Genomic DNA, 26,055 nt, shown 5'->3' with positions numbered 1-26,055 from the left:
GAGCTGGTTGCTGGGAGCGAGCAGACTGAGTGGTCCCATTAGCTTACTGCTGCGTTGGTCGATGGTGGGGTTGGATGTTACTGAGTGATGAGGGTGTGCAGCTGTTCTGCAGTGTACCTGCAACTCTCTATTAAAGACATTCTGATTGTATGAAGTGGGGTTGTATGAGGTACTTATCTATAGTCAGTGTGTTTCCTATAATAGATGGCTGGCATGCACCAGTTTGGAGAAGCATGGAGGAGGACTGCCATGAAAGCTATTTTCACCCCTTTACACTGCCGTTAGACAGACCTATTTAAGTTTACATAGTAGGAGCTAAAGCCATCCCCTATGCTCTCTTCAAAGCCACCAGATTCAGTTAACAAAAAAGGTCATTTTACCTTGCAGAACATGGGAGTTGCTGGTCAACTACTACCACGATCGGTTAGTTCGTCTTTCAGTTTTCTTATTTCCTAACCCTTTAAAACACTAAGTTACGCAGTAACACAAACAAACTAAGAAATCGAGGCAGCGGTAGACCAGCAACAACAGTGTTCTGCCAGGTAAAATGTTTCTGTCAATTGAGTCTGGTGGCTTTGACGAGAGCATAGTTAATGGCTTGAGTCCCTCCCCTTGTAAATTTATGGATGGAAATATTTGAAATAAAGTGTACACTTAAATAAAGTTGTACTCCATAAGCTTTGAGATACTTTGTTTCTAGCTGCCTCTGTGGTGGTAAGATGTAATTGCAGACGAGCCTGTTCTTTCAGATTCTCCAGCTTGTCACGGTAACGGTCACTATGTGTGTAAACAATTGTATTTTTCTTTTTTCTCTTTTGTAAACTTTATTGAAACACATTCACCCCTCTACTTCCAGTCCGTCCCCTATATGCTATCCTCTTAAATCCATTCACACACACGTTCCTGTTACACTTCTGTCCTTACTACAAGCCTGACTCAAAAGTTGGAATTTCCGATTTCTGATTACAAGTAAACGCAGCATAACCTTTGGCGACGAGCTGGACCGACAGACCTACCTCTGTCAGCAGCGTCACTAGCATGGCGGCTTATTTACATCTAGCCCGAAAATGTCGCCACAGACACGGATATTGGAATACTCGGCAAAAAAGGCAACAAGTGCTTTCATTAGTGGGTCATATGATCAGTCACCATTGTTTTAACTCACTCTTTAAAAGGCAATTAAATAGATTGAAATCTTACGGAGTACAACTTTAAACTGATTTCTCACTGAACAAATTTTTTCCTAAAATTAATTTTAGCTGCTGCCCCCACCCAGCAGTACATTGCCTTACTTTCATGCCTGTCCTCCTGCATGCTTCTCCGAACTGGGCGTGTCATCTACTATGGATAAGCACTTCAGACCCACTTGAAAAAAACCTGAACTATCCCTTTAAAGTCTTTTGAAGCTGCAACCAAACATCTGTAATGGCAGTAACAGTATAAATGTTGTTTATTAAAAAAAAGAAACATGCAGACTTTAAGTATTTATAAACAAATTGTATATTGTAGCTGATATACAGTTAAAACATATCAAGAGTCAACGTGAAACGATGTTATTGTAGCATCTTTGTATTCAGATATTATTCATTTCAAGCAGGATTCAAAGAGCAAATTCAACCAAAATGGATTTTCCAAATATTCATTTTAGATTCGATAAGAAATACGTTTTCATATGTATATTACTCATAACCATCACCCTTTGAGATATGAAAAAAAATCTTCTTTTAAACTGACACCCAGTGGCATCAGCACATCTGCAGATGGATGAAATGTTTGACACACCTTCCTTTTTTTACTCTTTACAGGAATTGAAAGCGGTGGGATTTCTTTTGACATAAAAATATGGATCAATTAAGTTTTTACATATTATAAATGTAATGGATTTTTTCCCCCCGTGTCAGGTACCTTTAAGCAAGGGGATATTAATGACCTGTAAAATGTACACTTTGTTTCTCTGCTGAATAGCAATCACCTTACATTAAAAATGTCAAGTATTTGACATAAATTTAGTGCACATTAGTGTTATGGGAAGTGGCCAAGTAACGCTGTAGGTGTTATAAACAGATGATCTCTTATCACTAATCAGTAATTAAACAAGCACATTATTGTATTTGGGTTGTCTGGGTGAGAAACGACAAGCAGACACAGGTATATATCATAGTATAATAGGAATACATTAGACAAATACATTGCTATAATGTACTTAGATGCACCTCTAAAATGAGTGTATGTAATTCGTAATGATATAGAACTTGACACATCTTTCTCCATCTTTTCCTGCAAATCTTTTGTACTTGGCCTGTACTTTCCGAGTAGCAGAATTTGATTTATTCTATGCACTCACCAAATAAACTGTTAAATACATTTAGCTCCTTCAATTCAATCTGCGTGAGAGCTGCCGTCTCTGTTCTCAGGAAAACTGAACACAGTCCAACAGCGATGAAACACGTGTCTTATTGTTCTGTCTCCATCACTCATGGCTCAGTGCAGTATGAGAAGGGTTTACGGATATTAATAAAGGAATTAATATTAATAAATGCAGTGATCAGTGTTAATCAGATAGCTCCAGGGGATACACATGGAGGAAATAGTGCAGGAAAAGCCAAACCCTGGTAGTTTTTGCTCACACAACACGATTCTCTCCTACGGCATAAATCAAAGTCAGGAAAACTCTTCTGGCTCTTCATCATCATAAAAACTTCAATAATTGAAAAAAAAACACTCAGCGATAAAAGATTTAGCTTTCCACTAAAAGGTCGCGCTGATAAAAAAAAAAAATAATGTCATAACTGCACAATCATATCACACCATATAAAAGAAAATCAGCCTTATCCATCAAACTCCTGAACACACTTGCAAAGAAATGAGAAAATCTAAAAATCCTTACTTTTCAAAGGTCGAAGGCTTCAATTCCACGTGTCCTTTTAGTATTATGTACCATTTAGCAGGCAGTGTGGAGATAAATGAATTAAAGTCCAGCCAGTGCAGAAAAAACAAGACAAAGTTTTGAAAGAGATCTGACGAGGGGTGACCATCTGAGTGGCTCCCTTGAATAAAACGCTCAAATTGATTGACCTGATGATAAATGTGCTCACAATAACAAGTAAAGGAAGGTGGCAGTAAACAAAAGAGAGAAAGGAAGGGGGCAGACAGAAACGTACGGGGGAGGAGGACTACACCGCTATTATGAGCACTTTATTTTCAATTAGGCCTTCTTACGTGATCTACTGTAAGCTCACTTTCTGCCATTTCTGATGATGCAGGGACTTCTTGAACTGGAAATTGATTGGTTAGCAAACGTCTGCAACTTTGTTCATTTAACAGAAGATGCACTTTTGACGTACAGTAAGAAAAAACGCCAGAAAAGAATATTTTTCTTATTCTATAGGGCAGCAGTCTCCTGAGGAATGAAATGAAATGGGATTTTAAAAGCATCTTAATGATCTGTGTGTTCCTGTGTTTCAAAAGGAAGCAAGGAATTTAAATTTACACAATAATCATATTTTTAACTTTAACTAACGATTAACTATTTTAGAAGTTGTAGTAATTGCACGTTAACTTGTAAATGAACCTTTATATTAATAATTCAAAAGCATATGCTATCCATCAGGTTTTAAGCAGACTGCAGGATGCTGTGATGTTTGGAGTTATATTTTCATATTAACTGTTGTATTAGAGTACTTTTTTTTAATCACATTACAGATTTCTTGTTGTTTCGGATATTTTTAATTTCATGACGTCACTTTTAACGACAGAGGAGATGTCGCTAGTGCCTGCCCCTTCAACTTTCAGCCAATCACATGCTACGAGCCTCCCAGCAATGACTGTCCACTAGCTAGCTTGTTTTTGTTAGCTACAACAACCAAAAAACTCTTTAGCTGTGCCGGAATTTAACTATTAACCATTAAACTACAGTATAGAGTAATTCCATTAAACTACAGTATAGTATTTGTGTAGTTAGGTGCCATTTAAATTGCAACCCCTGCAGCCTTCACGGCCGCCATTTTCACCAGTTTGAAAACGTTGGTGTTTCCGTATAGCTTCAACTGGAGTGTACCAATGTTCCTACTACCACTACCCCCTTAACCCTGACACTAACCATAACCCTTAAACCTGTTAAAATGCTATATTAAATCGCCGAAGGCATAGGCTTATGTGACCAGGGAACATAGGGGTGACCCCGCTTCAACTATGTAGCAAAGATGGCGACCGTTGAGGGTGAGTAGTGCCCGGCGTTCACGCTCAGCTTTTTGATTGGTGAGTGCGCCATCTTGGTACTCGGGTGCATATTGCAGTGTGAAGGCGTGCTATGTGAAAATTGAGACATAATTTGTACTTGTACTTCACAGAGTTGTGTGTCTTGCTCGGAGGTACATTTTTTTGATCACAACGTTGCAGAGGCGACTCTGAATTAACCAGCTAGCTGCTGCTGCTGCTGCTGAGTAATAATTCTAGCTCAAAAGCCAAACATAGCTACTTAGCTAGCTGTATAGCTTAGCAATTCGGCCGGTAACATTGTTAACTAAATTAAAGGAAGGGGATTACTACAGTCTATGGTTATTACTGTGTGTTTATTGTATTTACAGCAGCAGCTAAATAGTTGACTCACAATGACTTTGGTTTTGTTGTTGCGTTAGCTAACTGGTGCTTTCTGACTACACTTTGGTAGTTGTGGGTAAATATTGGTGACGAGTACTGTCCTCAAGACATTATGGCAATGCCATTAGAAAATAGAATCAGACTCTTACAAAAGGCGTTTTTTAAAATATATTTAACTCATTTTTTAAAAATTGTCATGTTTAGTTAATATTTAACTATTTAGGCTTCCATATAATAATTTACATGAAAATAGTTTGGAACGAACCTTCCATTGACTTTAATTGCTTCAACCTGTCTGCTGATATAGATTAACAATAATAATACAGAAGCTTGTAAGTTTAATGAAAATATTTTAGGCGTATTACATTGCGCTTCTCTTTTAAACATGTAAATCGTGTATATCATATTACATTCATTGCACAAGCAAGAACAAATATTTTTGATGAAATAGTAGCGATAGTTTTTCTTATGACAAAAGACCCAAAAGGAATAAACACCCAACATTTCTTTGGTATATTTTCTATTATTCTTCTCAGGACGGTGGCTGTGTACAGACTTGTTGACAGAAAATTCCCTGACTGCCCTGTTGTTTTGTTATAACCTTGCTTTTTTTCATCTGTATCTTGACTTTAATGACAGTCACTGCATAGTGTTCGCAAATGTCTGCCTAAGCAGGGGAATAATTAGCCTGAATAGCTGAAAACACCTGTGTTGGGTGTGTAGGGCCCTTAGCGCATCAGACTGTAATATGTAATAAGCTCCAGGACAGTTACAACTCTAATCGATATGCCAAGAAATCCACTTTACACTTTAATCTAATACATCCCGGTTCTGAAAAGCTTTTAAATTGTGAGAGGAAGTCGATTAAATAAGGAGGGTGAAAAGAAAGAGAAAGAGAAAAATATTACTCAGGCTGAGGTGTGTGAATAGTGCAGATGTGTCCACTACAGCCTTGCAAAGTAGCAAATGTGTTAGCAAACTAACATGTATACATTCAGCAAATGTATAGTAACATTATCATTTGGGTTTCTGGCAAACTGACACATCCAAGTCCAATAATTACTCTCCTTTTGACCATTGGTTTCCACCAACTCCTGAGGGGGGAAATCTGCCACTTCTGTTCCACTAGGTTCACCAGCTCCTGTCTGTCTTTTATTTAGCGCTGAGCAGGTTATCAGAGCGCTCTGCATCTGGGAACACGGAGACGTATGAACCGAGGCTCCATAGATCTGCGGGGAAGTGGAGCCGGGTAAATATTCTGAGTTTATCACCACGAGCGACACCTCTAATATAACATTTATTTGATCAATCAGTAACATAAGAATATTGATAAGGGCCGTTTTAAAGCTGACATTTTGTTATGGACGTTCAGAGATGCAGCTTAACGGCATCACACCCAGGTGCAGAATCCATATTGGCCACACTACACAGCGAGTGTAATACAGTATGTGTGCATAATGAACAAGACGCCAATGACCATAACTGTGGTAACCATTTGTTGCTGTGTTTGACCTCCATCAAATGAATATTAATATGAAGAAAATAAATCAAAGAACGGGATAATTTGATAACATAACACATAATTTGAACACCTTTTTCAAATTAACACCGGAGAACGATTCAATTACCTTCTCAGAGACTCAGCGCTTTGTAACAACTCTATACTAAACGTGCCCTAAGATAACGTCTGTTATGATTTAACACTATGACTGAATTCAATGAAAGTGACAAAATAAGAACACAAAATGTTGGTTTCCATTTATTGAGAAGAGCAAGCTGAGTAAGAGTCTTTTACATTATTGACAATGAATGAAATGACGTAGGAAACATTTGGAGCTATACTCTGGTACATCACTGCCCATTTTCTTTACATTTACACAAAAGAAAACATCTATGCACACTCAAGTTGTTCAGTGTGGATTTATCCATTTTGAGGATGATTTAAAAAGACAACAATCATGAAAATATTTTTTTACAAACTTAACTGAGATGCATTCATGTTTTTAAAGTGTTTTAAAATTGTTCAATAGAAAAGTTTCAATCATTTTCCCACCCAATTACAAAGCCTGAAAGTAATATCTTGCTTTATTGTGTTGTGCACTAAAATACGAAGGCTTCTCCATCTGTTCATCACTGGCTCTTCAAATATATGTAGTGAAAAAAATAACACGGAGAACAGATATCAATTAAAGGTAATTAGCTTCAAATGCCAAAGAGAAACAAACTGAACAGAAAAATAAACTGTGCTTTTACTGTGGAATGGAATAAAGAATGGTCGATCCATTTGATGCAAATATTAAAGATTAACACCCTAATAAATATAGAAAGCATGATTTGGAATGCATAAATTATACCCCAGAATAATTATTGTAAATGTGATGCACAAGCAGCAACTAAAAGTTTCACAATAGCCTTGCTGGTGAAGTATTTCCTTTAAAGAGTTTGCATTTTAAACTCCTCTGGTAATCCTATCAAAACCTGAAATTATCGGCGCTGTTGTTGGAGGACTACAGGTCCGGATCAAAACAGTTTGACCATGCTCTCTCTGGACTTGCCAACTCCAACCCACTTCACTGAAATGAGATATAAAAAAAAGACAAGATGTGACGTCTGGCAAAGCGAATAACAGTTTGGCTGCAGCCTATCCATTAATGTTAAGTGCCTCTTTACAAACCTGGCACTTGCAGGAAGTCCTCGATGAACCGAATGTAATCCTGTGCCCGTGACGGCAGCTCCTCGAAGCTCCGCGCTGCCTCGGTGCTGCAGCACCAGCCGGGCAACGTCTCGTAGTCCACTGTCACCCGCGTCAAAACATCCATGTTCGCTACAACAGAAGCAAGTCGGTAACATTGAGTGAAAGATGAAATGTTTTTGTTCAGGTTTACAGTTACTGATTCATTTCAAGACTGTGGCAGAAATAACATGCTGGACAACTGGCCTTTACTGGAAATTTTGCAAGAATTTTATGAACTGATAAAGAAGAAGAAGATACAGTGTGATGCTACTAGAAAGACTAGAGCACGACCAGAAAGCACCCGGAGAAACAAATGTGGATCAGGATAAGAGCACCTTCAGCAAACATCACGCACCGTAAAGACGATAAATGTATGAGGGAAATGGGTGATGACATACTGGCCGACAGCAGCTGCAGTGTCACATGAGGCATAAAGAGACAAGTTGTCTCATCATCCTCTGGTTCATTAGCTCAACAACTCAATTAGCTCCATTTGCTGTGCCAGCAGAGAGATACAGAAGGTAAAAGCGCACTCAAATCTGCTGCAAAATAGATTTTCAAAACCCAAGATACTGCGTTTCCCGCTAGTAAAAGCTGACCGGTGAAAAACAAGACATTAGGGAGCATAAAAGCTACGTTCATTCACCCGTTACCAAAGTCTAAGTAGTACCTCTGGAGTAATAATCCCTTTGAGTAAACAGGTCCTCTTCTGTGTTTACAGTTATTACAGTTTCTAGCATTAAAATGTTATGGATGGTCTTAAACTTCAGTATTTACAATCAAAGTTTAGGGGCCTAATTCATAAAACTGTGCGCAGAATCCTTCCCAAAACAGTGCGTCCACACAAAACCATGAATGTGCGTCGCAAAAACCCCCCTGAGATTTATGAAACTGTACGGGGCACATTTGCATGCAAATGTCACCGCAGCTGTGAATCAAGTTAACTTGACTGTTATTGTTTGTAAGGAAGTTTAGCATATTCATATATAAAATATCGAGAGCTATTTAAAAAATAATATGGCAGGTCTTAATGTGTTTATATGTATGAAGTGAGAAAAGAAATAAAAGATACTCCAGAGCATTATTTATGACGCGTGAGATCCACACATCAATACTTCCTATCTCAGCAGGGTCAAATTTGACTGAAAAGAGATGAATTTAATAAGTTCCTAAATTTAATAAATAATTGTACAAAATCTACCTTTTCAATTCATAATTTTAGGTCATAAATTTGCACAAACTTTGTCACAACTTCGGCGAAACGGACACACCTGCCGATGTATGCAGTTCTAAAATTCAATTGAACAGGTTATTAAAACCATGTGGACTTGATAAATAATTCAAACTGTATCTTAATTGCGTGCCAACAGTATAGTCCTATATTAGTATAGCCTATCCACAACTACAACTAGGCTTTATACAGTGTGAAATGCACTTGCTGCCAGTTATTTTATAGTTATTGCGTGTGTTTTTTCTGTTGACTCAGCTGTATTTCATGGTGTTTCCATGAAGAGTCGCTTATTCCCGCCTTGGAAAGACTTTGCGGGAGCTCTACTCACGGCTGATAGTTGGCGTAGGAATGCTAATGCTTCACTGCAAATAATTTTTCTATAAATACCAACGTTTGCCACCGCACATTTCTGCCTGTGTACGCAAGGTTTTTGTGTGCAGCAACCTTTAGAAATGAAGCACCAGGACATTAAGATGTTGGTGACTTAACATTCACAGCCTGTACTGTAGTCATTTAGAGCAGACAGAAAATGCATTCATCACAACATTTTCTGACTGTTTTATTAAAGAAAAAAATGACAAACATTCACTGATTCCATCTTCTCAAATGTGTGAGTACTTGCTGCATTACTATTTCTGTTTTATATTACTGAAAATGGAAAATCTTTGTGTTTTCGGCTGTAGGTCAGACACAAAAACAGTTTGAAGATATTATGTTGAGTTTCTTTAACTTGTAAAGTGCATTTTGTTTTACTATTTGCAGGACTTTCAATCCATTACAATCAAAAAAATAATTGAACTTTGAACTAATACTTGTTGACTGTTCAACCTGATGCTATTTTTCTGTAACGGCCAGACAAAGAGCAGATCTGCTGGGAATGACCTACCGGGGAAACTTGGTAGAGGTTGTCCATCAACCTTATAGGCCACGCCCACTTTAATCTCCGACAGTGTGTCCAAAATGTCCAGCTTCGTCAGGGCAATTCTGCGGGGAAAGAAGTCACTCTGTTCAACTCTGATGACCACAGACGTCACACTGCGTCATGAAGCACAACTGAAACTCTGTTAGTCTTTACGTCAGCAGGTGGGGAAGATATTCTGAAATGGTGAGATTGTTCCTTACGCAGAGAAGCCATTGACCATGTGGGCGTATCTGACCAAAATCAGGTCCAGCCAACCACAACGCCTCCTCCTGCCCGTCGTCACACCGAACTCTCTCCCTCTGGACTGTAACAGATCTCCAGTCTCCTAAAATACAAAAAGCAAGAAGTGCACACTGTCAGCTGTGAAAGACAAGGGTAAAACAACTGCTTTGAAAAATAAACCTACATTTATTGTCAAAATGCACCACATAATTCAGAAATTTTAGGAGATAGTGTGTTGAGTCTGGCTGTTTTGACAGTTAGCTGCACACATGCCCTTTTCCAGTGAGATCTTGCTTCAGTTTCACAAGCTGCCCAGTACAACCACATTGCTCTACTGGCAACCACTGAACAGCTGGGGGTAAAGTGGGTTGTTAAAGAGCACATTGCTGGCAGACATCTTTTACACTTTCCCACAAAGGTTTTCCCAGCAATCTCATAGATGCCAACCGATGTCTCACCAAAAGTCTGCCTCTGTAACCTCAATCTGGGAGGTCATGTCACTTCAACTACTCCTCTCTTGTCTAATCAAGCCTTCTCTCCATTTTCTGAAAAAATGCACAATAATGGCTACTGCTTGGAACTTTTTAATACTAATGCTAGTACAGTTTCAATTTAAGTTACTGAACAAAGAGACGCAGGTGAGATCAGTGTTTGGAACCTGAAGATTAATTTGAGATGCAGCTCAGCACTGCGTGTCATGTTTTTCTAGTCAGTAATCTATAATAAACATTGTGTTTTTGTTTGCCTATTCTGTTTTTGTTGTTTTAGTGTACAAGGGCTTAAAACATTATGGTGGAAGTGTATGATGACCCATTTGCGTGCTCCATTATGTCTCATAAGTTGTGGCAGCAATTTTTTGAACACAACTGGGCTCACAAGAAATGCTCATTCAGATTTGATTAGTATTTTTAATTTTCCCTGAATGTTTCTTCAACATGTAAAATATTTCAATTACCATCGCCTTAAAACTAAACGTTCTTGGCTGCAGATTGGTAACCTGACACTAACATATTATATAACACACTTATCTCCTCCAGTCTGGTGGAATATGTTGGCTATTTTACAAAAAGCTGCCTGAGAAGCCAGAGTGAAGAATTTCATCCTTTAATCAAAACACTGATGACTTCTCGGCTTGTCAACATTTATCTCTAATTAGCAGGACCTTTTTCACCAGCACATTGAGAAAATGTGTCTTTACTCACATTATCCTGCTCTGTTGGGAAAGCACCAACACCCACCCGGGTGGTGTAGGCTTTGACGACACCGTATACTCGGCCAACGTATGATGGAGGCACGCCAAGACCAGTGCACACTCCTCCCACGGTGCAGTTAGAAGACGTCACGAAAGGATACGTCCCTGAACAGAGAAGCATCTGTTAGCCGGAAGAAGCTAAATATCCATCCATCTTCGTTATTAATCCCACAAAGCCTGTGTTACTCACCAAAGTCAATATCCAGCAGAGCAGCATTGGCTCCCTCCACCAGGATTTTCTTACTGGGACCAGTAAGAGCTTTGTGCATGAAGTACACTCCATCGGTGACCAGAGGATGCAGTCTCTCTGCATATTCCTGAAAAACAGCAACCAACAAGTGCTTAGTGCATCTCTAGATGTGCTGTTTGAAAGACTGTTTACTAAAAACAATGAAAACACTGAATACTGTCCAGCAATACATTTCCAATAACTTACTATCAACCATTCAAACTCAGGTGAGAGGCAACAGACACAATTATCACATGAAATTGGTAAATAAACATAAATCCTTATTAATTCAATGTCATTTCTTATATCTTTCCAATCTTAAGAGCTGTATGACAAATGTCTCCTCAGAAAATATAGATACAATCATTGTTTCTTTACATAAAATATAGACATTTCCCACAGCAGACATCTTAAATGGTCACAGTAGCAAAAGTTCAGCCATCATTTATTTTATTATTTACACCTGTGCATTTCCATTGACATGCCAAATGTCTTCCATGCAAAAAGTCTATTGTCCCATTGTCAATGCCATACTGTGATGTGATGTGATGTGATGTGATGCGAGTATGTCCTGACTCTACATGATAACACGCGTCCTCACCTTCAGCTGCTTCAGTTCACTGTTGATGTCCACGTTTAGGTTTGGGTACATCGTCAGGAAATGTTCTGCCAACATACGAAACCTGCGACAAGGACAGAGTGTAAGAGTCAAATATGATGTACAGGACACACAGGCTATCTTAAAGCTTCCATGAAAGCAGGGAACCAATTTTAAACATCTGACACAAAATTAGCTGAAAATGGCCCTGTGACAAATGATTATATTTCGTACCCTGCTGCATACTAGGAAGTTTGAAGTTTAACACTAAACTTGACATTATCTCAAGTTCCCGTCAGCAGTCTTTCACACTTCATCTCATTTGATATCACAGATCATACGGAAACATATAATGAGAATATGAAAATAAAAGAAATTAGAAGAAAGAAAAAAAACTCACTTTTCCTCAAAAACCTTGAAATCTGAGACAAGGTCGCAGACTCGCAGACCGTTCCGAGCAGCTTTGGAGGAGTAGGCCGGACCAATCCCCTTTTTGGTGGTTCCCAAACTGGAGAACAAATAAAAACACATCAATAATCACATTAAACGACTTATTAAACAGAAAAGAATCACTCTAACTTCAGAACAGAACACAATGTACACCTTACTAATGCAATATTTAAACTAATTAGAGTAGATTTACTTTTTCCCTTCTTGCTGCTGCCGCTGCTGCTCCTGGATTCCATCAACAGCTTGGTGGAAGTTGAACACTGGAGGAGGACAGAAGGGACCGTCAACAAAAAAACATTTCAATTTCAAACGTTTCAATAAAGAAAAGCTTACTCACCAAGGTGGGCACGGTCAGAAATCTTCAATCTCTCCTCCCATCCTTGTAATCCTGCACACAATCCAACAAATCCCACATTACATGTTTGAACTACAGCAGACATCCACAGTATATATCTCATTTATTTACCTGTAGCACTCTACACGTTTGATTGCACATTTATTGTGTAATAGACACACATCTTTATGTCTTTGAAGCCAATACCAATATACAATGCTTCTCAGATAGATAGATATCCCTTATATTTTTTTAAATGTATTACACAAATGCAACACACCTTATACCTCTAAGACTTTCCTCTTGAGGTAATTAAGTGTTTGAAAACACAATCAGTTTGATTAGATTGTGAGTGTGACCATTGTACTAATTAGTATACCAAAACAAATGATCATTTCAGTAGCAGAAGCACAGGTGTTACTAAAACATGAATGGTGGCCTTTGAGATCTGGCCAAGATAGCACACAATTACAAGATTACAAAAATGATACTATAAAGAATGTCAGAAACAGACAAAGGAAGAAATAGAAAATGTGGCAACATTGGGGCAACAGCTCAGAACATAAAATCCAGTTTAGGAAAAGCAATTGCACTCTTCAGTTACAGTGTTTTTTAATCAGGGCTTTCCCTCCCAGGGAGACAAAATCATTACGCTGTAGTGTGTTCTGAAGGTTAACTCATGACCAGAGTGTAAAACAGGAGAAAGCTATTTGTACCGAGTTTGGAGCAAACCCTGGGAACCAGCCGCCATCTAGTGGAGCCAAAATCATCACAGCTGTTGGTGAGGGACAGGAGTTTACACAGACATGAAGGCGGTTTACCCAGTGTGGATTTGTATATAGAAATATAGCAATGCTGCTGTCTCCTTTGGCTTAACGGGAGATCATAAAGTACACAGTGATGTGCACGGGACAGTGAGTTGGATAGAAAAAACAAAGTGAACTTTGATGTATAGAGTCGAGGTGTCAGAGGGTAGAGGAGACAGCATGTGAAAGTTACCACAGTCTAGAAAACGTAATGTAGCCTGCTCAAGTGTTTTCCCAAGTGTCCCAGTAAATCAGGACAGTGTGACAGTCAAGTCAGTGCGTGCAATACCAGCACCCTGAAAATGATAAATGGAGTTCAGAATCCATCTGTGCATTTCCAACTGTGACATGTCACAACATCTGCTGTGAAAAAGGCCTGTTCACAGATACCGGCAGCGCTTTCTGGGGAAGAAAATGTGTTGATATCGCTGCATCGCCCCCATTTGGAAACCCTTACCTTTGCCTTTCTGCAGGTTCTTTGCAGCCTCTTCAAACAGACCTGGCAGGTGAATCACCACTCCGTTGCCTGTTGACGATAATTCAACTTTAACAAATCCTTTCCGAGACATAACTTCATGCACCACTGCACAATCCACTTCGTATGATTAACAAACTGCTCACATTTTCCTTGAGGATTTATTTATAACAAGATAGCTTTAACACAAGCCAATCGCTTAACCAATAGTTCCTTTACTGTTTCCTCTTTACGTATTTACACAGTTGAGATTAAAATGGTGATCGTGATACGAGATCAATGTAGCAACACATGTTTATCTTTTTGTTGATATTTGTGTTTCTACGTGTACCCATGCATACTCTGCTTATCAGGTGTACTACAAAAACTGCAATTCAAGTGATAAGGCTGTCTGCTGCTGCTTTTGATGTTCACCCCGATCTCGGTCGTAAACTGATTTGTTTATTGTTTTATTGGCATCTTTATCTTCCCGCCAACTTCCAAGCCTATCAAAACAAAAACACCAGCATTGTCTCGTACCGATGAAGGAGACAGCCTTCTTGTTGAGCACACCACTGGGCAGGAGGTGAAAGTCATACTCCACCGTGTCCACGACCACCGTGTGACCTGCATTGTTGCCTCCCTGCAAACAGTACAAACATTCACAACATTGTTGGATAAATATTGCATATAGATATTATTACTATTAGTAGTATTACAGATAGTGCACCTTGCTGCTGCTTAGTTGTTGTGTCGTAAATAGGTCATAGAGTGTTGTCTAGTCTCTATATGTAAAGTGTCTTGTGATATGGCACTAATAACAATAATAATATCAACATTGAGCTGAATCCAGCTTGCTAAAAGGCAATGTGGTGATGAGAGATAACACTGGAGGCAAGTAAACAACTGCAATCATCAACACCGGGGGCAGTTACTGTGTCCCAGTCTCAGTCTGTTTCATTGACAGCTGGTAACAAGATTTTTTTTTAAATAAATAAAATGTTGCTGTCACTTGTTCGACTGGCTGTGGAGAGAGAGAGGAACAGCTGCTCAACTCCGTTACATAACATCCATTCACTGGACACGGTTATCAGTATGTGGAGGTCATGTGCTGGAGTACTCGTGTAACTGTTAGCTACCGCCTCAGCAGATACACAAACAAAAACAAGGTAAACATGCAAGCACTTCTCACTAGCATCAACTTAGCATTAACTTAGCACTTCCACATCCGGGAGGTCAGACAAGGTTGTTGAAGTCGAACCGTCCTGAATATTTAACGGCTGCTAACGGCTGCTAACCGGTAACTAACGGACACCGAACTCCCACACGACTCTTGGCACACGTTTTAGTAACGCTGCCGTGTGTGAAGTCGTCCCTTAAAACGGTTATATGGAGGTTAAATGGAAAGTGTAGCCGGGTACCTGGCACCTGCAGACAATATCCGCATCCATGGCGAGCAAGTCCACAACTTTCCCCTTGCCCTCGTCGCCCCACTGCGCCCCGAGCACCACGGTCACTTTGTTCTGAGGCTCCTTCGGCACACGGAGAGGGTTTTCCTGCTGCGAGGCGCTCTCTCGCGGCCGCTTGACGACCGGTTCCCCGTTAAGGGAGACGGTCTCTCGTCCGTTAACGTTAGCCATGGTGCTGTCGGATGCCATGCTGCTGCAAACCGGAATATCGTTTTACCGCGTTTCTCTGCGTCACGGGAAGTGCTCTACCGTCGTTTCGCCGCTAGGTGGCGTTATTTCCTCTTCTATGTGTGGTTCGCCTCTGATAGCAAAATGCATCCGTTGTCATAATTATTATCCATGTTAACATGCTACACGGACTAGAGCCGACTTATTGATACACCGACCCAGGCGTTGTCGGTTTGTTTTGTTTAGGTTATTATTATTATTATTATTAAATTAAAGACCACGGCTGTAAAGGGGAGACGACACTATTCACGAAGAGTACACGCATAAAATATGATTCACCCCCCTGCACTTCCGCCTTTGTATTAATCCTCCGGACAGGCCCAGTTTGTGTTGCTCCTGGGGGTCTTATCCTTTTAGCAGCTCAAATCCAATGCTGTGTCCAAATGGACAAAAGAAACTACTGAATTTGATCACCACCTGTGGGCTGGTTTGCTGTTACTTGATAAATTTGACTGGTAATGTGCAGAAATTGAAGCACATCGTCATTTAAATGACCATGGCATCGCTTGTCTGCCTTGATGCATTGTCCTGTAAAGGGGTCCTCTGTCACAGTGTGGTCTTAAATGTAATTCCACACTGAGCTTAATGCCCGTAATGACTTGAAAGTGTCTTTCTGAAAAGGAAAAATAAATAAATATTCAACACTGCAATGTGTGCATCAAGCTGCCAGGTGGCAGCAAAGGCAACAGTTTGTTGTCTTGTAAAGCCCTAAAGCCCCTGCCATTTCAGGTCATACTGCTTTTTTCCTGGTGCATATTGCAGTATGAATTTGCATTTATTTAAAACAGGAAACAAAGTGTACCTGCAGAAGGCTTTGTTCCAGCAAATGACTACTGCTTTGTTTTCTGGACTACCACCCCTCACATCAGTCTCACAGTACAGTTGTATTTGTGTATTAAATTAGTAAGTAAACTAAGTCATTTAATCATATTTATTATAATAATACATTGTGGGTGTGTGTGTGTATGTATGTATGTATGTATGTGTATATATATATTAGAGAACAAAATATAAATTCTTGATTTATTCAGAAATACTGTCATTTTTTATCATTCAGAATTGGATAGAGTATCTGCTGTGGTTATACCACTGCTGTCCTAGCATGTTTTTTTAAATAACCATTTCAACAAAAAACTTTATTTTGTAAAAAAAAAAAAAAAAGCAGTGAGCAAAATTAGCCAACACTTTCAGATCCCTCCCAGTTATTGGTGTGAATCTGCACCTGGTGACAATTGACTCAACTGTTGGACACACTCTAATTATCGGCAGCTCTCCTGGTTACTTTGCAAGATGGCAGCCGCTCGAAGGAGACTGAAACCCTGAGACAGCAGGTTGTCCAGATGAAGGCCAAAGGGACGACCCTCTCGTCCATCAGAGAGAGGTTGGGCGTTCACATTCTGTGATTTCAAGAATATACCACTCTGCAGTGACCAAACCTCTCATCAGCAGAAAGAATCAAAAGACTAGGCCTGTCTTTGCTGAGGAGCATGTTGTGTTGACAGAGGAGAACTGGTCCAGAGTGACTTCAGTGATGAGAGTATGTTTAATTTATTTGTGTCTACACGGTGGTGTAGTGGTTAGCACTGTTGCCTCACAGTGAGAAGGTTCCATGTTCGCATCCCAGCTTGGGCCTTTCTGTGTGGAGTTTGCATGTTCTCCCCGTGCCTGTGTGGGTTTTCTCTGGGTACTCCGGTTTCCTCCCACAGTCCAAAGACATGCACGTGTTAGGTTAATTATTGACTCTAAAATTGCCTGTAGGTGTGAATGGTTGTCTGTCTCTGTTTGTCTCTATGTGATCTGTGTTTGACTGGCGTCTTGTCCAGGGTGTACCCCACCTCACGCCCGATGTCAGCTGGGATCAGCTCCAGCCCCCCTGCGACCCCGACCCCGGGGTGAGCGGTTGAGAATGAATGGTGGGAAATGTTATGTTCAGAGTAGCCCTGGGGAAAGACTGAACCCAAAGTGTGTAAAGAAGTCAGTTCAATTTGGAGGAGGAAGTTTCATGGTTTGGGGGATGTTTTCTGCAGCAAGAGTCTTGTTCAGCTACATGGCAGGATGAAAGCAAATGTTTGTGTGAACCTCCTTCAGCAACATGTAATAACTTCACTGCAATCAGCTGCAATTTTCATGCAAGATGATGCCCCCTGTCACACCATAAAACAGTTTAAGCAGCTCCTTGAAGCTGACAATACTGAAACAATGAAATGTCCAGCCCAGAGTCCAGATCTAAACCCCATAGAGAATCTCTGGGAAATCCTTAGGGACACAGTAATGTCTAAGAAACCCACTACAGTTACTGAACTGTGGAAGAGACTGAGTCAGAATGGACCCAGATCAAAGCAGAGCAGTGTGAGAAACTAGTGGACCCACAAACTGAGGAGTTATCTTTTTTTTTTAATTGGAATCCTCAGTTACATTTAAGTGTCCAATGAATGTGCCATTTGTCAGTTATGTGAATTATTAATAGAACCGAATGCGAAAGTGAAATTATGATGGCCATTATCAGGCATTGTTGTTTAATGATGTTTTTGTAAACGCACTCGTTTTGTTTGCAGGCTGAATTGCAATGTAGTGCACACAGCATACATGATCAAATCCATTTCCTTGTGGTAATGTGTAAGGTGTTTTTTTTTTTTTTTTTCTATATTCTATATTTTCTATACACATATATGATGAGCTTCTTGTGTGAATAGAACTAAATATTGTGAGTTTGGGCCAAAATGTCACGTAGACTGCCTCAACTGTTTTCCATTAGGCTGAAACTGCAGTCAAGAATAGCATCACTTCCATGAGGCCCGGTGACTCAGTGGTTGGAGCAGGCGCCCCATACAGCAGACAGAGGCTAAAGGTCCTTACTGCAGCCATCCGTGTTCGATTCCGTACCAGAAACAAATGATATTTAAAAAAAGAAAAGAATGGCATCACTTTCTGATCCCTGTCTGAAGCTTCATCTTAACATGGCGTCTACGTTTGTACTGAGGTCACTTCCTCTTCATTATTGCATTAATGATCCTGTAACAGCTATGTATCAGAAGGCTATAGACCTTTTCAAAGATGCAAACATAAACATTCTACATGTGTCCGAGTTTGATTCCTGTTGCTTTGAATGTCAATGACATCACCTGACAGGAAGTGAACAAGGACCGAGGCTGTTGCCTAGCAATGGAATTCCATTGAAAAAAAAAATCTATATCTTAGTTCTGGCATCTCAAACCCTTTATAATAAATTTGTGATTTTGGGTTATATAAATAAAATGACTTGACTTTCTTTGGCAACTTGTTTATTTGCACAGAACAACAGAGGACAAACACTCAACCACACATAAAGCAACAGATTCAGACTTTAATCATCGTACAAAAATGCTTTAACAACAAGTGTCAGTCATGTAAAAACCACAAAAGTCACGGTTTGCTCGTCGAGGCACCGACTGAAGACGCATCGGTGAAACCAAAACCTTCCTCTTTATATCCGCAGGCGTTCAGAGGGACTAACATAGCAGTGGCCTACAGAACTGACAGGCAGATGTTACAACCACTGGCTGTCAATTCATAGGTCATCACCTTGTGTCCCATTGCTCTTCAGCTCCTTTACCCACATATTATTAAGCTTTGCCATCTCTCAGAAGGTGTCGGGCGGCTCTCTGCAGGTAACAGCACCTCCACTGGAACAGGCGCAGCTTCCACATGGAGTTGCTGTTACATCCAGCTAGCGCCACAAGGCTCATCGCTGACAGCAAACTGCAGCTTCTCCAGTGTCATGTTGCAGATAAACAAACCTAGTGTGAGATCACACTTCCAGTTTCTTCAGGGTGGGTTGGGGCGCTGGTGTGGCAATACCTGAGATCAATGCGAGAGAGAAAGAGGAGTAAAGGAGCAAGAGAAGACACAGAGGTTAACTCATGGTTAGGACTCGGAGGCAGGCGCTTTAGTGCGTGAGGAGTCTCCACTTGCAAGTGACTTTGACCAGCAATTTCCTCCTCCCAGTTTTATTGCCCCAAGTAGACGGCATCATTGCTCACACTCTTCCAACAGCTCGGCCAAAGGGCCAAGGCCTGTATAGATAACACAGATTTTATGATTGCTGTCAACATGAGGGCGCTTTTCAATATGTGAATATATGGGTGTGTCTGACCTATGTACCTGCAGGCCCTGCGTTTCCTGCTTACACTGACATTTGTCCTCATAATTACTTAAAGATTAGCTTCACAGTTTGTCAATATTCTATCAGTCTGAAGCTTATCGAGTTATTTTTCAAATCCTGTAATACATTTAGTTGTTTTTCGACCTGCTTTGTTCAGCTGGCAGTGGAATATCCCTGTAGACTTTGCCTTGCAGTAAAACTCGGGGGGGGGGGGGGCAATAAAGCAATTAAATGATTGGCAGCTCACCCGGCTTATACTCATTGGCTTTTTATTCTGTTCAATAGACCAATCAGACTGCATCCATAGCTTTCTTCCTCTTCAAAGACAGAAACGCTAACATTCATTTGAAAACGATTAAAGTACAATTACACCTTAGTTTAGTAAAGGTCTTCAGCATTTTAAAGTAAAACAGACTTTGTCTCGCAATACATAATGGAACCTTAAACATAGAGCAATTTCAATTAAATATTTATCATTTTTATAACCTTTTATTTTAAACGGTCAAACCGTTTGCCACCTGCTCGAGTCAGGTGTTCTTTTGAGTATAGTTGAATTTGTCCTTTTTTAATCCTGTAAAATTCACAAATGATTCAGTTTGGGGTAAGAACTGTACTCACCTCTAGATGCATGGCCCGGGGGCTTTCACAGGACAAGGCCAAAGGTTTGGAGAGCGGCAGGGTGCTATGACACAGGCAGCCTGGCCAGAGCAGCAGGAGATATAGAGAAGAAGAAACAGAGCAGACGAGGCCGAGACAGAAGAAGACACCGAAGGTGGTACTGACAGTGAACAGCACCGAAAAGAGCAGCGTTCCGATGCAAATGTCAGCGAAGACGGCGAAGCAATGGCAGCGAGGCAGAGCAGCCAGTATAAGGGATCAGGAGTTGGTGGAAGGTTAATTATTACACTTGCAGTCAATATTTAACAGGCCCGGTGCCCTGCCCCTCAGTCCAACATCCTGATTCCACACTGACTGACACAGAGGGTAGGGCCAGTGTCAAGCACATCTCTTTTGTCCCCTGCACAAAATATGTATTCAACACCTAACATGGCCTGCAGAAACAAAAAAACAAAAAAAAAACCTCAGTGCACCCACTGCAAGAAGGTGCTTTTGACAAGTCTTACCTGCAATTTGAAAACCTTGAACTCAGCGTGACCTACCATGTCATAATTTGTATGAGCTGGAAGGTACTTCCTCTCCTATTTGTGCTTTGCTTGTAATTGCAGCATGACAGTATCAGCAGCACGTGCGCCCACGTACATTTACTGTTTCATTTCTCTCATATACATACACACACCTACGCACAATCGCTGGAACAAGCAGATAGCTGAAAACTCAGGGCTATGAAGCAATAGCACAGGAGGAAGCAAAAGACTGTGGACTGTAGTCACGGAGCGACAGCCCAATAAAAGGCTGATTGAATGGTGTGTTCAAGATCTGGAGAGAGGAGGGTGCAGCGTGCCCTTTGTGATGTAAATTATTAAGAATGTCACAAATAATAATCACAGTGAGTGAACTGTGAGGAAAAAAGCTTTTATGTCGTTTAAAACAGAACATACGGCGTTACGGTAAGTGGCCCTGAGTGATAAACTCTATCAGCTGCGTAATTCTTTAACTTTATAGCACTGTAAAGTGACTCATGACATGTGACACACACTACTGGTAATTAACAGTTTTGCAATAACATTAGCACTTTTTTTTGCTTTCTTTCGTTTGCACTGATTTAATCTCTTTCCATCAGAGGGTAATATTTGATATGTTTGCTATGTCCCGGATTTCCCTGCAGTTTGGGATTTCTGGATCTGACTCCTCTCTGCTGTGGATATGATGTTATTATCTTTTCTCTCTGATCCGTCAGAGGAGTGCCTGGCAAATAAAAGACATGTTATCTTGTAGAATTCATAATGAAACAGAATGTACATGAGCAGGAAATGCTGTTGTCCTCATGTAGGCTGTAGGTGTTTCACTGATTTAAGGTCCTCAATATGCCCCTGCTTTCCAAACTCCTTATATGTAATTCAAAATATATATCATATGTGGTGAAATATAGACTTTTTTCCTCCGAGTAATAGCATTTCCTACGTGTTCTACCCCCTCTTTTATTCATACACTTGGGCTATCTTATCTCAGAAGTTCAAGGGACTGGAGTGCAGAGTCCAGTGTCTCTAAGAGACGTGCACAGCATTAATCTGACACACACACACACACACACACACACACACACACACACACACACACACACACACACACACACACACACAAATAGATAAAGTTCTTTGTTGCTCCTTTGAATCCAGGGTGCCTGAGGTCATAATCATTTCTGCTGCAGATTTCTTAGATCCGATAACGACATCAATCTGCTGAGCATGGAATTATCTCGTACACAAGGTCACATGCCGACTTAAAACTCATCGCACATGTTCTTATTTCAGAAACGACTGACGCTATTAGATTAACTGATGTTCTTTTAATGGACAAACTGTGACATTTGCCAATTTATGTTCAAAAATCTCTAGCTTTCTTTAATTTTGTGTCTGCAAATGATGTTTATTGGTGTTTAAATGTGCGCAGAGTTTTGATGAGAGGGTTGCTCACATGCTGCAAGCCCCTATGTCCCTGTTCCTTAACTGACTTTTTGCTTTTCATATCTTTTTCTCACTGGACTTCACCAAGAAGCTGAGACCGAAAGGAAAAGCAGAAATGTTTGAGAGTTTTCAAAGATCTTATTTTTCAATGACAATGAGAATGTGAAATGTGGCGATACAGAGATGTCCACTTTTCCGGCAGACTGCTTCAAACCCTTTTTCACTTCACACAGCCAGGCCTCAGATATCTGATCATGACTCACATAAAGAGCAAACACATTTTTTTTTTCATTTTGGTTGACTGGGTTGAATCCCTTTGCAACATTTCAGTAGCCTAACGTCATATTTGAGTAATCCAAATGCAGTTTCTTGATATTTTCATGTCCACACATTTTGGCACCATCAGGTAGTTGTCTCTGAAAACACAACTTTCACTAAACTGTAGTATAGAAATAAGAGAACTGTTTAAAGGCCCTGAAGCGTTCCTCAATCAGCTTCTTACTATGAGTTACATGATCAATATGAACAAGCTGCCAAAGTTGGAGCTGTTTCATTTCCCCTGAGAGAGTTCTCTCTTCTTGCTGGTTTGGAGGAGGCGGGGCTCAGTTGGAAAAAAAGGTGATGTCACATACTTTTTTACACCAATCAGGATTTAACAATTACATTGAAAGGAGCCAGTTGAGGTGGTTCGGGCATCTAGGGAGGTGTTACAGGCATGTCCAGCTGGGAGGAGGCCTCGGGGAAGACCCCGGACCAGGTGGAGAGATTATATCTCCACACTGGCCTGGGAACGCCTCAGGATCCCCCAGTTAGAGCTGGTTAATTTGGCCCGGGAAAAGGGAAGTTTGGGGTCCCCTGCTGAAGTTGCTGCCCCCGCAACCCGACCCCTAATAAGCGGCTGAAGATGAGATGAGATGTCGGAGGTTCATGCTAAACATGACCAACATTTCAAATAATGAGGTAAACCAGTTCATGGGTAACCAGTCGAGAGATGCACCAATCCGATACCCGGATATCGACTCTGATATCGACTAATTATCTGGCTGAATGAGGCCGATCCAGCGTTCTGATCCACTCATTTCTTTTTCATAAATATCATATACAGCAATACAGTTACAGTGATCTAGTCACTTCAATTCTTCTGTTTATTTGGTATTTTTGAACAAGTCAATTAAGCCATTGTTTGTTGGGTTTCAGGCAGCTGCCTTATTTTATATTACATTTTAAAATATCTGTTTGCAGTGCTCTTTACATAGAAGTGTTTGTTTGTTTCTTTTTTGCTGCTAATGTACACTTTGTTATTTGTTAATAAATACTATTAAGTACATTTACATCTGTGTTAATATGTTACCTTTTTTTAACAAGGCTAAATGTTTATGTTAAGCCTGATGCCTTCACTCACATGGACAGGTTTACGCTTCATGCATTCAACAGTAGGATCGGATCGGTATCGGTCATCGGTCGGTACGCTCAGCCCAGGTATTGTATCGGACTGGATCAGAAAAAACTGGATCGGTGCATCTCTAAACCCGTCTAACCCCCCATGGGCAGATCTGCTCAGGATACAGACTGCTGTCAACGCCTCTCGGCAGTCTGACATCAAACCTTCACAAATTTTTCAAATAAGGCTCAAACAGCTCTGGTAGAACGTGTTGCTGTTTATGGCATCAGCTAAACTCTAGCAACAGAGAAAGCTGGAATATTGGTCGCTTGTGTCATTACTCCCTAACTTCTTCCTGCTACAACATGTGTTGTCTTTGGTTTATAAAGTGTAATTTGTGATTTCTGACAGTCGAAAGTGCTGCTATAAATATCCCCCCACTGTCCTGAAAATGAGCATGTTATGGGGCCTTTTTGTGCCCTCACCATTTTGGATTTAAACCATTTGTGTCCAACGGTGTCAGTGTCAGTAAACACACCTCACACAAGCAATTATGAGGTGAAATGAAAGCAGGATGAAGACTTCATCTCTTCCACTCTCAAAGATATCTCCCTTGCTCAAGTTTGAGTTTAGATTTCTCTGTCCTGACACATAAACACAATCATAAAATGTGGGAAAGTTGGCTTCTTAATAAAGCCTTTGGGCGTGGACACCTCTACGTTAAACCGAGGCGCTCAGTTATGATCCTCATAGCTCATAACCAGAAGTAGAAATAAACATCCACTGAGAAATAACAAGTTTTTATTGAGCCTTAAAAGATGTATTCTGACCTCTATCGCCCTCTATCGATGACCAGAATGCATTGTAACAGCAGCAGCGGGCCTTTGGCTCAGTATCTGCTCCTGAGCTGCTGCATTCGATGGGTTTTCTGCGCTCCTCTCCCAAACCTGTGTTTTGAATGCTGAGCTCCACTGTGCATGTGGAAGACCCTGTGTCTTCTCTTTCTTCCTCAAAGTATTTCTAAAATCCTGAACAAAGCCTTTGTCTCCTCATCCCTCCTGACTGAATGAGTGATTCTCATCAAGTGGGAGCGACCTCTCATTTCCCCTTTGATTCCACTGTTACAGATCTGATTAATATTTTCTGTATTCATGGAGGCAGCCTTCATAACCCATTTCCCCAGGCAATCTCTCCCCTCTTAAACTCAATGTGCCTGTTTTCTGTGTAGGCTCATTGGGATGTGGACTTATTTTCTTGCTTAAATCTGTAAAAAGTTACTTTTGTCCTGTCCTTAGTCTGAATGTAAAAATCAGTAAACACATTGTCCAGTAAAACAATCCTTCTTTGTCTCACTTTCCATTTGGCCTAGGAAACAACCATTGTAGCTGAAAGTGTTCCTCGCTCTGAGCACCGTGCTCTGCTGTTGATCAGATGACACATGTTTGGAGAGTTCTGGAGATGAATCAGCAGTGCTTTAAAAAGGCCTTCAGATGGAGACTTTGTCCCTACATAAAGCACAGGCCGGGTAGTGAGAGCTGAAAGACAGCAACGTCAACAATGACAGGGACTCATCAAAACCTCTACATGTATATTATGAGTGGTTCTACATTAACTGTCACTATAACTGCTGGGTTAAAAACTCATTTACCAATTCAGTTTTCAACAGAAGATAGTGACGTCTTTATAATGTTTTTAAAATAATTTTAGAATCACCAGAAAATGAACAAAGACGCAGCTGGTACCAGTTTTCAAAAGTGGGCTGGTGTAGAGCTTCTTTTGAAAGGTCCACCTGTTTTGTCCCAGCACACACTCCCAGCAGAAGTCGTCAAATCAGTCTTATTTAAACTGTACAATATATGTTGCACACACACACACACAGCCCCCAGTTGTGGAGGTAGTGTGTATGAGGCACAGTGAACCCAGAAGACTTCAGGGCAGACCCAGGACATGAGGAGGCCCTGTTCATCTGCAGCTTCCCCCAGAGACCATTTCAAGAGCAGTTGGAAGGTACAGAAGAAAATGACTTTGGTTGCTCTGCTATAACCACTGCAGTCCTGCCCGAACCGCCTGGGGATGCTGCTGTTACTGTCATTGGAAGCTTCATTATGAGACATTAAAAAAAACTGGAAAATATTTTTGGCAAGACGGCTTCAGTATTTTTATGGAACAATAAAAATGGTTGAACACGTAACCATGTGGCAAACTAATGCCATAAAATAGAGGTGCACAGACAGATGGGCGGATATAAGAGATTGTAGATACGTCTACATCTACAAATGTGTTTGTCAATAAGTAACACAAAAAATGCAGAACAGAAATACTGAGAATGTATAGCAGACATTTGGAAACAGTGTACCCTACAACATGATACCAAAAAGGACTGACAAGTTAACTTACCTGGAACAATTAAATGTTTGGCT

At 40.5% G+C, this 26,055-nt stretch overlaps 1 protein-coding gene across 1 annotated transcript; it reads right to left on the bottom strand.

The window, feature by feature from the left end:
• Positions 1 to 6,352: 6,352 nt before the first annotated feature.
• adssl (adenylosuccinate synthase, like) lies at positions 6,353 to 15,489 on the bottom strand (the record flags this gene model as incomplete). The annotated part of the gene is made up of 13 exons (XM_083927498.1): positions 6,353 to 7,172; positions 7,274 to 7,423; positions 9,451 to 9,548; positions 9,687 to 9,811; positions 10,911 to 11,065; positions 11,151 to 11,277; positions 11,791 to 11,872; positions 12,188 to 12,295; positions 12,431 to 12,497; positions 12,575 to 12,625; positions 13,835 to 13,903; positions 14,372 to 14,474; positions 15,253 to 15,489. 13 exons carry the CDS (start codon positions 15,487 to 15,489, stop codon positions 7,120 to 7,122), a joined length of 1,425 nt encoding a protein of 474 aa, XP_083783624.1. The 3' UTR covers positions 6,353 to 7,119.
• Between the last annotated feature and the right edge of the window lie 10,566 nt (positions 15,490 to 26,055).

This window comes from Echiichthys vipera, assembly GCF_963691815.1.
Source record: "Echiichthys vipera genome assembly, chromosome: 14".
Classification (NCBI taxonomy): Eukaryota; Metazoa; Chordata; class Actinopteri; order Perciformes; family Trachinidae; genus Echiichthys; species Echiichthys vipera.
Note: the sequence above shows the minus strand (reverse complement) of the source record. Positions and strands in the feature narration are given on the sequence as shown.